The 12746-nt window shown below is 42.3% G+C and overlaps 4 protein-coding genes across 4 annotated transcripts; 2 read left to right on the forward strand and 2 right to left on the reverse strand.

The window, feature by feature from the left end:
- Window positions 1-982: 982 nt before the first annotated feature.
- LOC6042180 (zinc finger protein 425) lies at window positions 983-3234 on the reverse strand. Its single transcript, XM_038251735.1, has 5 exons — window positions 3166-3234; window positions 2507-3022; window positions 2226-2451; window positions 1603-2166; window positions 983-1533 (listed from the first exon to the last, which is right to left on the reverse strand). The coding sequence occupies exons 2-5, from the start codon at window positions 2982-2984 to the stop codon at window positions 1317-1319; spliced, it is 1485 nt and encodes a 494-aa protein (XP_038107663.1). The 5' UTR covers window positions 2985-3022; window positions 3166-3234; the 3' UTR covers window positions 983-1316.
- Window positions 3235-3427: 193 nt separating this feature from the next.
- On the reverse strand, window positions 3428-5999 carry LOC119766644 (zinc finger and BTB domain-containing protein 24-like). The gene is made up of 4 exons (XM_038251732.1): window positions 5726-5999; window positions 4296-5342; window positions 3579-4236; window positions 3428-3522 (listed from the first exon to the last, which is right to left on the reverse strand). Exons 1-4 carry the CDS (start codon window positions 5931-5933, stop codon window positions 3498-3500), a joined length of 1938 nt encoding a protein of 645 aa, XP_038107660.1. The 5' UTR covers window positions 5934-5999; the 3' UTR covers window positions 3428-3497.
- A 92-nt stretch (window positions 6000-6091) lies between these two features.
- On the forward strand, window positions 6092-7858 carry LOC6042181 (zinc finger protein 470). Its single transcript, XM_001851275.2, has 4 exons — window positions 6092-6291; window positions 6345-6894; window positions 6954-7478; window positions 7533-7858. Exons 1-4 carry the CDS (start codon window positions 6186-6188, stop codon window positions 7735-7737), a joined length of 1386 nt encoding a protein of 461 aa, XP_001851327.2. The 5' UTR covers window positions 6092-6185; the 3' UTR covers window positions 7738-7858.
- Window positions 7859-8025: 167 nt separating this feature from the next.
- On the forward strand, window positions 8026-10187 carry LOC6042182 (zinc finger protein 345). The gene is made up of 5 exons (XM_001851276.2): window positions 8026-8412; window positions 8474-8941; window positions 8994-9210; window positions 9265-9807; window positions 9871-10187. Exons 1-5 carry the CDS (start codon window positions 8301-8303, stop codon window positions 10079-10081), a joined length of 1551 nt encoding a protein of 516 aa, XP_001851328.2. The 5' UTR covers window positions 8026-8300; the 3' UTR covers window positions 10082-10187.
- The last annotated feature ends 2559 nt before the right edge of the window (window positions 10188-12746 follow it).

Below are 12746 nucleotides of genomic sequence, written 5' to 3' on the forward strand. Positions count from 1 at the left end.
AAATCGGCAAAAATTTTAAAGGTTGGTTTTAATACACACACTTAAACTTTTTTTTAAATCTGTTTCCAGGTCATTAAAATATACATTTTCTTCTATTAACTAAACAAATTTGAAGACAGTTGGTTGAATAATTGGCGAGATATAGCTATTTGAAGTTAGCAGTTTCAAAAAACGGGTGCCACGATATCTTACACAGCTTTGACCAAATCGGCTCAAAATTTTGGTGAAGCCTCGTCAAACTGGACCCGTATGCATGGCGAAGGTCGATTTTCAAAAAGTTAATTTGAAAAACAGATAAAAATATTTTTATGTTTTTCATATAAAAAATCGCCAGATTTTTATTTTTGTAATTTTTTAATTGAAAAATTTCAAAATTCGGGCTAAATAAATTTTCTGTAATATAAAATTTTGTGATTTTCTACATGAACATTTTCTACACATGTAACTCGTTTTAAAAAATATTTCAGTCTAATCTGATCTGAAATGTGATATAGCTTGAATAGGGTCCAAATATAAAGCTTAGATTGTTAATATCATTCACAATGATAAAGCTTATTTTTCTGAGTGCTATGACCATTTGTACGACCACAAAGAGTTTGAAATGGATTTTTAAATCAATTTTGAAAAGTTAACCTCGCGGGTCTTCTTGACAGAAAAGGTCCTACTTGACAGATCTATCCAAGGGGACCATAGATAATCCATTGAAAAAAGGTGGTCTTTTAAACTTTTTTTTGCTTTAAATTGAAAAAAAGTGACCGGAAATGGAGTTTTAAGCGTGTTTTTTACCGTTGTACATACAAATTTAAATAGGGCTTTAGGAGCCTTTTAATTTTTTTTTTCACATATTTTGATTGCGTTTCTTCCGATCACCGTACTTATAGAGTTTTGCGTTCTTTCCGTTTCTTTCGAGCTCCGTGTCGTGACTTTCCCCCGATTTATTCCGCGAATTCCGAATATTTCGAACCAAATAATAAGACACGTCTTTTCATGCCAAAGCAAAACACACGACTGGTTTATTTCTCGTTTGCTCACGCAAACATTCTCAACTTCTCTCTCGGCTTGCCTGCTCTCTCATTACACTACATACACTCTCTCTATTCTCACTCTCTCTTCTCTGCCACACTCATTCACTACACTCCGTACTAGCCTTAGAGAAAGAATAATTGAAATTTATTCAGGTTTATTCAGGGTTGGAATCTTGGAATTTGTTTCTACAATTTGGGCTCCAGAGATATCGCAGTTTTTAAATTGTGGTTAAGAGAATTTTCGCGAAAAATACGAAAATATGAAGTTGGATAAAAATCGCGAATCTCTTCTCAATGCACCAAGCACGCCTTCTTCTCCAGGTGCGCCTTCAGCGAACAGTTATACGTGAACCGCTTGTCACACTCCGGACACGCATACGGCTTCTCCTGGGTGTGAATCCGCTGGTGAACCCGATTTGCTTCGGCCGACTTAAACCTTTTCCCACACGTTTCGCACTCGAATTTGCGCTCCTCCGAGTGGGTCGTCATGTGCTTCTGCAGGGCGGACCTAGAAGTTTACAAATATTTCGATTTTTTTCTGAATCTAAACCGACATTTAAAGGTATTTTTTTCTTACTTGGTCTTGAACATCTTATCGCACAGCTCGCACGGAATCTGCGGCTCGTCGTGCCTGGCCCGGTGGATGCGTAGCGAGGCCGGCGACGTTAACGTTTCGCCACACATGTCACACACGAAGCCCTTGCTGCCGCAGGATTCTTCGTGCGAGTACCGCGCCGGATATCCGAAGAAGGTTTTGTCACAGCCGGGTTTACGGCACTTGAACGACTGAACTCCTGCGTGCTTGTTGAGGTGCGTTTCGAGCGTCATCTTCTTGGTGAACGTCTTTTCGCAGAGCGTACACGGATAGGTCTTGTGATTGCTGGGTCTACATTTCCTCTGGTGCTTGTGGAAGGTGCGGTTGGCAAGCGGGAACGTTTCGCCGCAGCGCTTACAGAGCCTATCTACGGGTGGTTGTTCGAACTTCTCGACGACGGGGATGTGTTCGGTGTTTCTGGAGCCATCGGAAGTATTGTTTGATGACTCTTCATCCAGATCTTCTAGGGAGTCTTCCAACTTGATATTTTGTAGGGGATCTGCCGCCTGGATGCGACAGTCTCTCTCGTGGTTTTCGCAGTCAAGTCTAAAATTTAGCGTTGAGAAAAATAGTAAATATTTAAAGTTAAATCCACCTAAACTTACGCATAAAAGAACGCTTCTCCACATTGGCCACACTGGAAGTTGGGCTCACTGTGCGTGATCTTGTGCGCCTCGAGCTCCGCCTCCGTTGCGAATCGGAACGCACAGACTTCGCACTCCCTGGAAGGTGGCGGCACTACCGAGCACATTGCTTCGTGCACGAAGCAGTCCTTTGGGTTTGGGAACGACTGTTTGCATCCTGCGACCTTACATTTGAACGGTTTGACCCCTGGAAATGGTGTTGGTCAGATTTACATCAAAAAATATTCCTAAAACAATCTCACCAAAGTGCTGATTGATGTGATAGCGGTGCTCGTCCTCGTCCGTAAATTCCCTCGAACAAACGGAACATGTGATAATCTTCTTTGCCCTCGGCACCTTCCGAACCTTCACCATTTCCGCATACCTGCCCTCGGCACTCTTTTGCACCAGTGCCTGTTGCAGTTCCTCCTTTTTGGACAGCGCCAGCAGGCAGCTCTTCTTGAAGTTGTAAAACAAGTCGAACATCTGCGCGCAGTTCAGGCAGCTGGGAACCTTAAGGGACCGTAACCGCGCCGCGAGCACGAATTCGATCTTTTCCCGCAAGGCTGGCCCATCGGAGAGCAGCCCGTCGGATTGGACGCGGAAGCAGAAGACACAGCAGGGAGATTCGGAAGGGTGCTGCGGATTATCCTCCTCCTCCTCGGAAAGTGAGTCCTCGGGGTCGCATTCTTCTTTTATGATGATTGGTTGCAAGGAAATCGATTCCTGCGGAAGGTCCATGGTTCTTGTTTCTAGCCGCAGACTTTATGAGCAGATATCTATCAATAATCCGTGTATTGAGAATGTTTTATCATTTAGATTCTCGTTCCATTTAGAATTTTAGAACCATCTCCTTTTCCATACAAATATATGAGCACATAGGGTTAAACCGCAACCAGATTGGCGTTCCTTTTGATCTAACCCACGTCCAGGAAGATGAACCCAGATTAAATTATTTATAAAATCAAATTTTCCGTAAACAACAACGAAGGCAAGCTTGTTGCTGACACTTTAACTGAAGTACTAGATTGACTAGATTCGAGTAGTAGAAATGACAGTTCTCCCAAAAGAACAAAACAAAACATCAAACTGCTCGAATTCAGCTATCCCCGTAGATAATGAGGAGCGAACGTCGGGCAAGCTGCTGGCTGCTGCTTTCGGATTCAAGCAAAAAACAAAACTTATTGAAATTTGTTTATCAATCTTTATTTTAACAATAAAACGCTATTTAATTTTAACCCTCAAAAATCTGCACTAATCCTTGACTGCTGTTGGTTTCCTTAAAATAAAAATCATGAGTATTTTTCCAAAAAGCCCTCCACTCAACCCTGCTACCTGTGTCCCTTCATGTGAACCCGCAGCGATGCCGGCGTTCCGAAGGCCGCCTGGCAAATCGAACAGACGTGCGTCCCGCCCCTCCCACAGCGGTACAGCTCGTGCACGTTTCGCCCAGCCGTATCGAAGAACATCTTGTCGCAGCCCTCCTTCCGGCACGGAATCGACTTGATGCCCTTGTGCCGGCTCAGGTGCTGATCGAGCGTTTCCTGCTTGTGGAACGACTCCGGACAGAGCGAGCAGAGCAGCTGGAACTTGCGGAATTTTTTGTTCTTCCCGCAGTACACCTTGTGACCGTTCAGAAGCTCCGGCGTGGCAAATTCTTGCTCGCAGGAATCGCACCGGAAGTCGGACGGAACGTCTTCGCGGCGTTGTTCTTCCGCCGGGTTTTCATTCCGTTCAAAGTGTCGCATCATGTGGGCTCGGAAGGTGGTCAAATCGCCGAACTTGCGATGGCAAACGGCGCATTCGTACTTCGGTGCCTCGTGCGTGATCATGTGGCGCTGCAGATACAGCTCGCACTTGAACGCCATGCCGCAGCTTGGACAGACGACCTGGTTGGACTCCTTTTGACAGTTTTTCTCGTGGATGATGCGTACAATTGGGCCGGCGAAAGCCTTCGTGCAGCCCTCTTTGCGGCACTGGAATGGGGTTAAGCCTGTAGAATGTTTACGCGATTAGTTCAAAGTTAAGTACGGAGTTGATGTAGCTTCATACCGTTATGCCGGTTCAGGTGCACCTGCAGATCCCAGTTATTTTTGAACACCGCCGGACATAGATTACACCGGGGCGGATCCTTTGGCGGTAGACACTTAAGCTTGTGGTTGGCCAGTACGAACCCGTCGTCGTACATTGTACCGCAATTCTTGCAACGCATGCGTTCCTCTTTGTATCCGTCGGATGAGGGCGATTCTTCCGGGTCATCTTCTACGTCGTTTGGTTCGTTCGGGTCCCGTTCATCGATCTTGGGGTGGATGGTTACCACTTCTGACTTTCTTTTTGGCGCTGGACTAATGGGATGGTTTGCTGGACGCTTTGCCGATTTAGATTTGATCAAATCCAGTGGTTTCGCAAGGGCAACGAGGCAAGACTTTTTGAACTTGTAAAACAGTTGAAACATTTGTTTGCAGCTACTGCAGCAAGGATAGTTTGGGGCTTCGATCGTTTTTGCTAGAACGTATTCAACCTGGGTTCGGAACGTGCTCTCCTTGTTGAAATCCGGTAGGATCTGTTCCTTTGAAGGAAGTTCGTTCAGACAAAACATGCAACGGCTGAATGAAATTTGGCAAGTTAGTGTTTTTCGAATGGATTGAATTTCCTCCTCGTCATTCAGAACTTCCTCTTTAATTTCTTGCGCAAAATTTTCAACCGGCTCAACAGCGTTGCTCTTTTCTACTCGCAGAACTCGTTGTTTCGTTGGAACTTGCTTCGGCATCGCTTTGATCACTTCCGCGTCCAGCACTTCCTCTTTGACTACGACCTCCTCCGGGATAGGATCGACTTCGTTGCTAGCATTGACCGCTTCCACGTCTAGAACTTCCACTTTGACTATAAACTCCTCTTGAAAAGGATCGGCTTCGTTGCTTTCTGCCTGTCGGACAACTTTTTGCTCCTTGAAGTTCACCTGTTCTGGCGGCAGTACGCCATCCTCGACCAGCGGCAGTCCGCCGCTCGTTTTGACTTGCGGTGCCACCCGACCCGGACCCAGATGCAACGTCGGAATCCAGTTGACCTCGGAGGTTTCCGTGAGCTTGGCTGGTTTACCTAAAAACAAATTTGGCTTAGCCCAAATCTTCTTCCAGGGTGGCGGACTCGGATATCTTTTTTACGACTCCGGTATCCGGTAACATTCTTGCTAGATTGGACATTTCAGAGACACATCCTCTAGACATCTATCGAAAATTAATTTAGCGACTCCTACTTCACAGAACTTAGCTTGAGCCATAACGTTCTCAACCGGTCTCGCCATCACGGAACCGTGCGTCTTTTTTGACGAAGAACTTCGTCTTAAGGCAAAATGAAACGCCTGAAGATGAAACACTCTTTCCCATCTCGGCACGTGCTATTCAAGTATCTAAGGTTCTTCGTCATGATGGTTATCCTTGTAGCATTAACACTGCACCTTCTTAGATCGAACCAAATCTTACCCGTTACGAAGTGCTTCCCGCAAATCTTGGTATTTTTCAAGGCGATTCGGGCGCTGTCCTTCCCAAACACGGCATCGTGCCACAGCTTCCGGCGGCAGTTTGCGATCCGCAGCTCACTGGCCACCGGGAAGGTGTGGAACGAGTAGCCGGAGGCGTCCTTCCGAGAATCGCACCCGGAAACACAACATTTCTGGCCGCATCCGGCCATTGCGAGCGTCGATTCTGTTTTAAGTTATTTGAAATAAATAAAAATTTTGTGATTTCAAAACAAATGCCTCTGTTTATTTACCTTTTTGCCCTCAGAATGAGTGTGGATCACATTGTGGATCGTGTTCTTCAAACCAAATTCGAGCAGTTTTTGACGGTTCGCAAATAAAAACAAAGCTGCGATTTTAGTAGAATCCAAAACAGATTTTTGTCAATCCAGCTAAAATATTGCTGTTTTTGACAATTTCAAGCGATGAGTGACGCAGACTTAGCGTTGGAAAAGACCGAATCGACGGAACCAGTTTACGAAGATTTAGAAATGCTGGAAAACGAAGGGTTTGAGTTCAGTTTGCCTGCAGGTATGTCTAGTTATTTTTTGTGAGGCTCAAACTAAAATAAATTCAATTTTAAGGGTATACCAACCTTGAAGGAGTTAAGATAGAACCGGAAGTTGTTATCTTCAAAGAGGAACCAATCGGAGACGAATCTGCAACGGAAGCCGACCATGATCCAATCCTGTACCCTTCAGCTGCGGAAGAATGTTGTCTATTTTGCCACAATGCACCTCAACAGGAATCGATTCCTGGTCACGAATCGACCCGTACCAAGAAGATTGAGTTTGTGCTGAATACTAAGATGCAAACTTCTGGAGTGCCTTGTTGCTCCAGTTGCTGGAGTACCTTCCAAAGTTTCTACAAATTCAAGCGATCCTGCTTGGCGGCACTGTCCAAAAGGGTCGAAGCCATGAAGGACAAGATTGACGAGATCAAGACCGAGTTGGAGGGCGGTTCGTCGAGGGAGGTCGTTGAGCCTAAAGATGACGACCGCGCTGATTTGGCGCAGAAAACGTGTAAAATTTGTTTCCGTAAATTCAAAACATTTCAAACGCTGCGATTGCACATCATGAACCATCGAGAGCCGAAGCATTTTTGCGAGAAATGTGGAGAAAAGTTCTTTTACACGTAAGATTGTTTGGATAATGGGCTTAAAATTTATTATTATCGATTCTTTATAATTTTAGGAAGGACTACAAGAAACACAGCACGGAATGCTTCGTGGATAAGCTTTTAGAAAGTACCGTTCCATCGAGCGACTTGCTGGTTCCAAAAATCCAGTTTCAAGACCAACAAGCCGGCGTACAGGAAGCCGAACCATCCTGCAAACACTGCAACCGTCCCTTCCCCAAAGAAGCTCTAAAAGCCCACCGGCAGCAATGTGAGCAGCGACCTCCGCGACGTTCGCTCAAGAACATCCAGTGCGCCCACTGTCCGAAACGGTTCGCGCGCGAGGCTTCCTACCAGCTGCACCTCAACTTCCACAACGGCATCCGGACGGTGCAGTGCCGCAACGAGGGCTGCACCAAAATGTTCACCATCGGCAAACGGCGCTACGAGCACGAAAAAAACTGCATCAAACCGCAGAACGTCCACATTTGTCCCATTTGTGGGGCCCAGCTGCGGACGGACAAAACGCTGCGCGAGCACGTTCGCAAGCACCGGGATCCGCGATTTGAGTGTGCGCTTTGCGAGAAGCGTTTCAAGACCAAGTATGAGTCGGTTTGATGAGTTAAGCGAAGCGTTCTAATTTGACTTTTTTTCAGCGACGAACTAAAGAAACACACAGCGGTCCATACTGGCGAGCGGAAGTTTCAGTGTCAAACTTGCGGAAAGAGGTTCAAGTCGTACGAGGCCAATCGGGTTCACCAGCGGATTCATACCCAAGAAACGCCGTACGCCTGTACGGTGTGCGGCCAGCAGTTTCGGTACAACTGTTTGCTCAAAACGCACATGGCGAAGGGGCATTGAGAGCGCGTGTTAAGTTTGTTAATGTGAGAAACTTCCCCTTTTAAAGTTAATAAAATCCTAAAGGTTGCATATGGGATTAGTGAGGTTACCTACCCATTGCGCCAGCCAAAAAACAACAATATAGGCGCCACCTCTTGTTTTACTGCTGTTCATTATTGTTTGTTTAAATTTTATTCATTCAAGGATCAGAGCGTTTGGTACGGTATGTCCACGCATCCCTCTTCGTCTGTATGTTCTGTGATATGTGATCCGTTCTCAGAATCCTCTCTGCGGTAAACACAACGCAGTAGGGCTGGCTGCTGTAGCATCCGATTCGAGAAGTAGAAAATTTAATGACTGACAGAAACTACTCGAAGGAAAGTGGTCCATTCGAGCAGTTTAAAGGGCTTGCTCGAATCCGTGTCGTTCTGACAGTCAGGCAACACTGCAAACTTTTGTTTATGTTTACTTTTGGTTCAAAATCAAGTTCCCTTATCGGTTATCGCAGAAAATCGCAAAAAAAAAAACTTAGTTTTTAAGGAAAATTGAAAAAAAAAACTGTATAAATCTAAGCTTAAAACGCCATGCCACGCCTCACCAAGCAAAGACGAGCTGCCCAGGCCCGAGAGCAGCGCAAAAAGCTGAAGCAAATCGCACCGGAGCTTGATCCGACCACCTGGATGTTGATGGCCGTTGGTGAGTAACGATGTCCTGAGGGGGTCACATCGGAGTATTTAATTTAACGATTTTGTTCCAGAAACTGAAGACCCGGAACCGATCGTAACTCCAACGGAGAACGAGGTTTACCTTCCGGAAGAGGCGATTCTGTTGGGTGAACCACCTGCGCAGCCGAAGGAAGACGATATCAAGCTAGTTGAAGCGCCAGAAGTTGGTAGCTGTCTTTTCTGTTCGCGCGACCTGCTCAAGGACGGGTCTGCCGGCGAAGAATCTGCGTTACTCGAGAAGATTGAGTTCGTGCTGGCCACGTCGGGGCTTTCAAAGTCGATGCCATGCTGTCTCATGTGCTCGCAAATGTTCGACTTGTGTTGCGACTTCAAGCAGCGATGCCTGCAGGCTCTGTCCGAGCAGAAGGAGCTTCTGAGGGAAAAGGGCGTGGAACCGGTGAAGCCGGTTGAGGAGGCTCCGAAGATTTTCAGTTGTCCCGTTTGTTTCGTAACGTTCACCCAAGAGGACGAGTTTGGATATCACACCAACAAGCATTATGGTAAGGGATTTTGCGATCCTCTTGAATTGAAATTTAAAGTAAAATCTTGTAGGAATCAAACCCTTCCGATGCAAGAAGGGATGCAGGAAAGCATTCCACAACCCGAAGAATTGCTTCATCCACGAAGTCCTGTGTTCGGCAGTGCCGCTCAAGGATTGTGACCAATGTGCGTTAAGCTTCGCTACGGACATCGAGCTGGAGAGGCACAAAATCATCCACAGTAAGCCCCAGTTCTCGTGTCCCCTCTGCAGCAGGTCGTTCTTCTTTGCGTAAGTTTTTGGTTGTGCAATCTTGCAATTTAATTGAAGTGTTCCTAATTTTAGACTTGATTGCGAAACCCATGAGCGAGTTTGTCGCTCCCAAGCGGAAGATCACCTTCAAGGTATTAAACCGGAAGACGCGTTGCAAACTCTGGAAAAAGAAAGCTTGAATGCTTCCGAAAGTGTCGAGAAGATGCCCGAACCACCTGTTCAAAACCTTGATCCAAGTGTGGAGTATAACTCCGAAGGCTTAGTCTCTTCAACGACTAAAGTGCACCAGGCCAAATGTAAGCCCTACGTTAAAAAGCTAAAGATCCGCCAGTGTGCACTGTGCGGCAAAACCTTCACCAGCAGTGCGGCCTTCGAGACGCACCTCAACAAGCACGCCGGAGTCCAATCGTACAGCTGCAGAAAACCCGGCTGTAGCAAGACCTTCTTCGGCAGTGAAGCGCGCAAAAGCCACGAAGTATACTGCGGAACCAAGGGCTACGTGTGCGAGGTCTGTGGCGCCACGCTCCGTTCCCCAACCTCGCTACGAACACACCGGGCCAAGCATGACGCGCCCCGATTTGCGTGCCAGCAGTGCGACAAGCGGTTCAAGACCAAGTAAGGCTCATTTCGCTCGAGCAAATCCTTCAAAATCCTGCAACTTCTTCATTTTTTCCCCAGGACTGCCCTCAAAAAGCACATGCCGGCGCACTCGGTGGAGCGCAAGTACGAGTGCGAAACGTGCGGCAAGCGGTTCAAGTCGGCCGAAGCGAACCGGGTGCACCAGAGCATTCACACCGGCTGGAAGCCGTACGCCTGTACGGAATGTGGCCAACGGTTCGCGTACAACTGCCTGCTGAAGCCGCACCTGGTGAAGTGTCGAGCGCAGTAGGATTGGTTGTGGTGTTAATGCGAAAACTTTAAATATGATACTCATTTTTGTTTTTTCTATGCTTCGAAATTTCCTGAAATTTTTAAATGAAATGATTTTTCAGGAAAATTATCGGATAAGTTTTGACATTTTCTGAAAATCTTATAAATGAAGGAAACCTCCAGAATTCCGTGACTTTATTTAGAACAGCTGAAACCCGTATTCCTAGATATTTTTTTTTCATTTCAATCCATCTTTTCTAGGTTCCCAAGGCGGATAGATTGAAATGTAGAAAAAGGCACAATTTGAGAATAAAGATTGAAATAATACCTGGTCTTTTAAGGTGCTTCTGTTTGTTTCTTATGTCCACCAGCGGAGGGTTTTTGTAATCTTTATTTTTTCCAATAATTTTAAAACGCTAACATTCAAAATATATCTAAAATTCCAAAGAAGTTGTGCAATTTATAATTCCAAAAATTTTTAAATTCTTCAATTACATCAACAACTTCTATAATTTAATTTTCTATTTTTTAAATTCTAAAACTTTTCAGGAGATTCTGAAATTAAAAAATAAAACTTTCTGTCAAGCTGCTGTGTAGTTTTCCATGACAGCTGTGAAAATTTCACTCCATGTTACCGGCTCATATCTCTCTTTTTAATTTCTCGATTGTTGAGCTTTAGTATGACCCCTGAACTACTCTCTAAAGTGATTTAGAATTTTTAAATCCAAGATGGCGGCCAAAATGGCGATGATGAAATATTGAAAAATGCATTTTTTTTAATTAACGGACAATCAACTATTCAATTGACTAAAATGGGGTCGCAGAACTCGAACTTGAAGAACTTGTAAGAAAATATAAAAAAATCGAACTTCGAATAATCGAGTCTGGACTTCTGTTCCTGTTCCATTTTGCAAAGTTTCAAAATTTATAAATTTCTGGCGCAAATGTTGTAAATAATAAATTCTAAAATCTTTAAATTATAAAATTCCCGAAAAAAATGCTAGTTATAATTCAAAAGTTTTTTTATTTCTTTATTGTATAAATAAAACAATTCTAGAATTCAATAATTTTAAAAATCTATAATTATATTTTTTTTATTTTGAAATTCTATAGTTTTGAAATATTTAAATAATTAAAGAAATTCTAAGGCTAGAGGGCTTTTGTTAATTTGATTTGGTTAACTGCGGTGGATTTTCTTGAAATAATTCGAACTGTCAAAAATCCACCAAAGCGGTGGATACTTTTCTACCACAGATTTTTTGTGCGATCAATGTGGTAGATGCTTTGGTGGATTTTTGACAGTTCGAATTATTTCAAGAAAATCCACCGCGGTTAACCAAATCAAATTAACAAAAGCCCTTTGGTATCACAAATTCTAAATTTCTTCTATTCTTCAGTTTTTTCAAAAGGATTTTTCTTAAGCGGTACGCAGCTGAAAAGTAACAGAAACGGAAAGATTGCGTTTGACGTTTCTTCGCGCGGTGCTTATTTGCAATATGTTTTGATGAAAAAATCAAAGAATTGACATTTTCTTTTTTGAATGCGACTGATAACTACAAACGTTTAAATAATGTTGTATTGGATATAATAATATTTAAAATTCCCGCCGAATCTCAAAATGCAGAATATTGAAATTTAAAGGACAGATTTAGTTTTTTGGTCGAAATGGAGTAAAAAAAAGAAGTTGTCTTTATAGATGTCGGCCATCGTGTCACCAACTATTTATTGCTAGTACCCACCAGTACTCTATATTACGAGTCCCCTGCGCTGTCCGATTGATCCACACTCGCGGGACCAAAATGCAGTAAATCAGAATGAAATTAAACTTGACAATAATCATACAAATGTCTATGTTCTTACTGAAAATACAATAATAATCTGAAATTTTGAAATCCAACCTAACAACAAATTAAAAAATATGAAAAATCAAACATTTCAGAAATTTCAAATAATTTTTTTTTTTAAATAATAAAGAAAATTTCAACAAATTAAAAATTAAAAATATGCAGAATTGAATCATAATTTTAATATTAAAGTTTTTATAAATTCAATAGCTCAAAAAAGTTAAAACTCTGAACGAATGTACAAGTAGAAATTTCAAAAGTTTTAAAAATCGGAAACATAGACATTCGTAATTACAAATTTAAGAAAACCTCGACAATCACAACTCTATTTCTTCCAAAATTAAAAAAATCTAGAATGAAAAAATAAGAATTTAAGAATTCAAGATTTTATGATTTTAAGAATTTAAGATTTTAAGATTTTAAGAATTTAAAAATTTAAGAATTTAAGAATTTAAGAATTTAAGAATTTAAGAATTTAAGAATTTAAGAATTTAAGAATTTAAGAATTTAAGAATTTAAGAATTTAATAATTTAAGAATTTAAGAATTTAAGAATTTAAGAATTTAAGAATTTAAGAATTTAAGAATTTAAGAATTTAAGAATTTAAGAATTTAAGAATTTAAGAATTTAAGAATTTAAGAATTTAAGAATTTAAGAATTGAGGAATTTAAGAATTTAAGAATTTAAGAATTTAAGAATTTAAGAATTTAAGAATTTAAGAATTTAAGAATTTAAGAATTTAAGAATTTAAGAATTTAAGAATTTAAGAATTTAAGAATTTAAGAATTTAAGAATTTAAGAATTTAAGAATTTAAGAATTTAAGAATTTAAGAATTTAAG

Source organism: Culex quinquefasciatus, chromosome 2 (genome assembly GCF_015732765.1).
Source record: "Culex quinquefasciatus strain JHB chromosome 2, VPISU_Cqui_1.0_pri_paternal, whole genome shotgun sequence".
In the NCBI taxonomy this organism is placed as follows: Eukaryota; Metazoa; Arthropoda; class Insecta; order Diptera; family Culicidae; genus Culex; species Culex quinquefasciatus.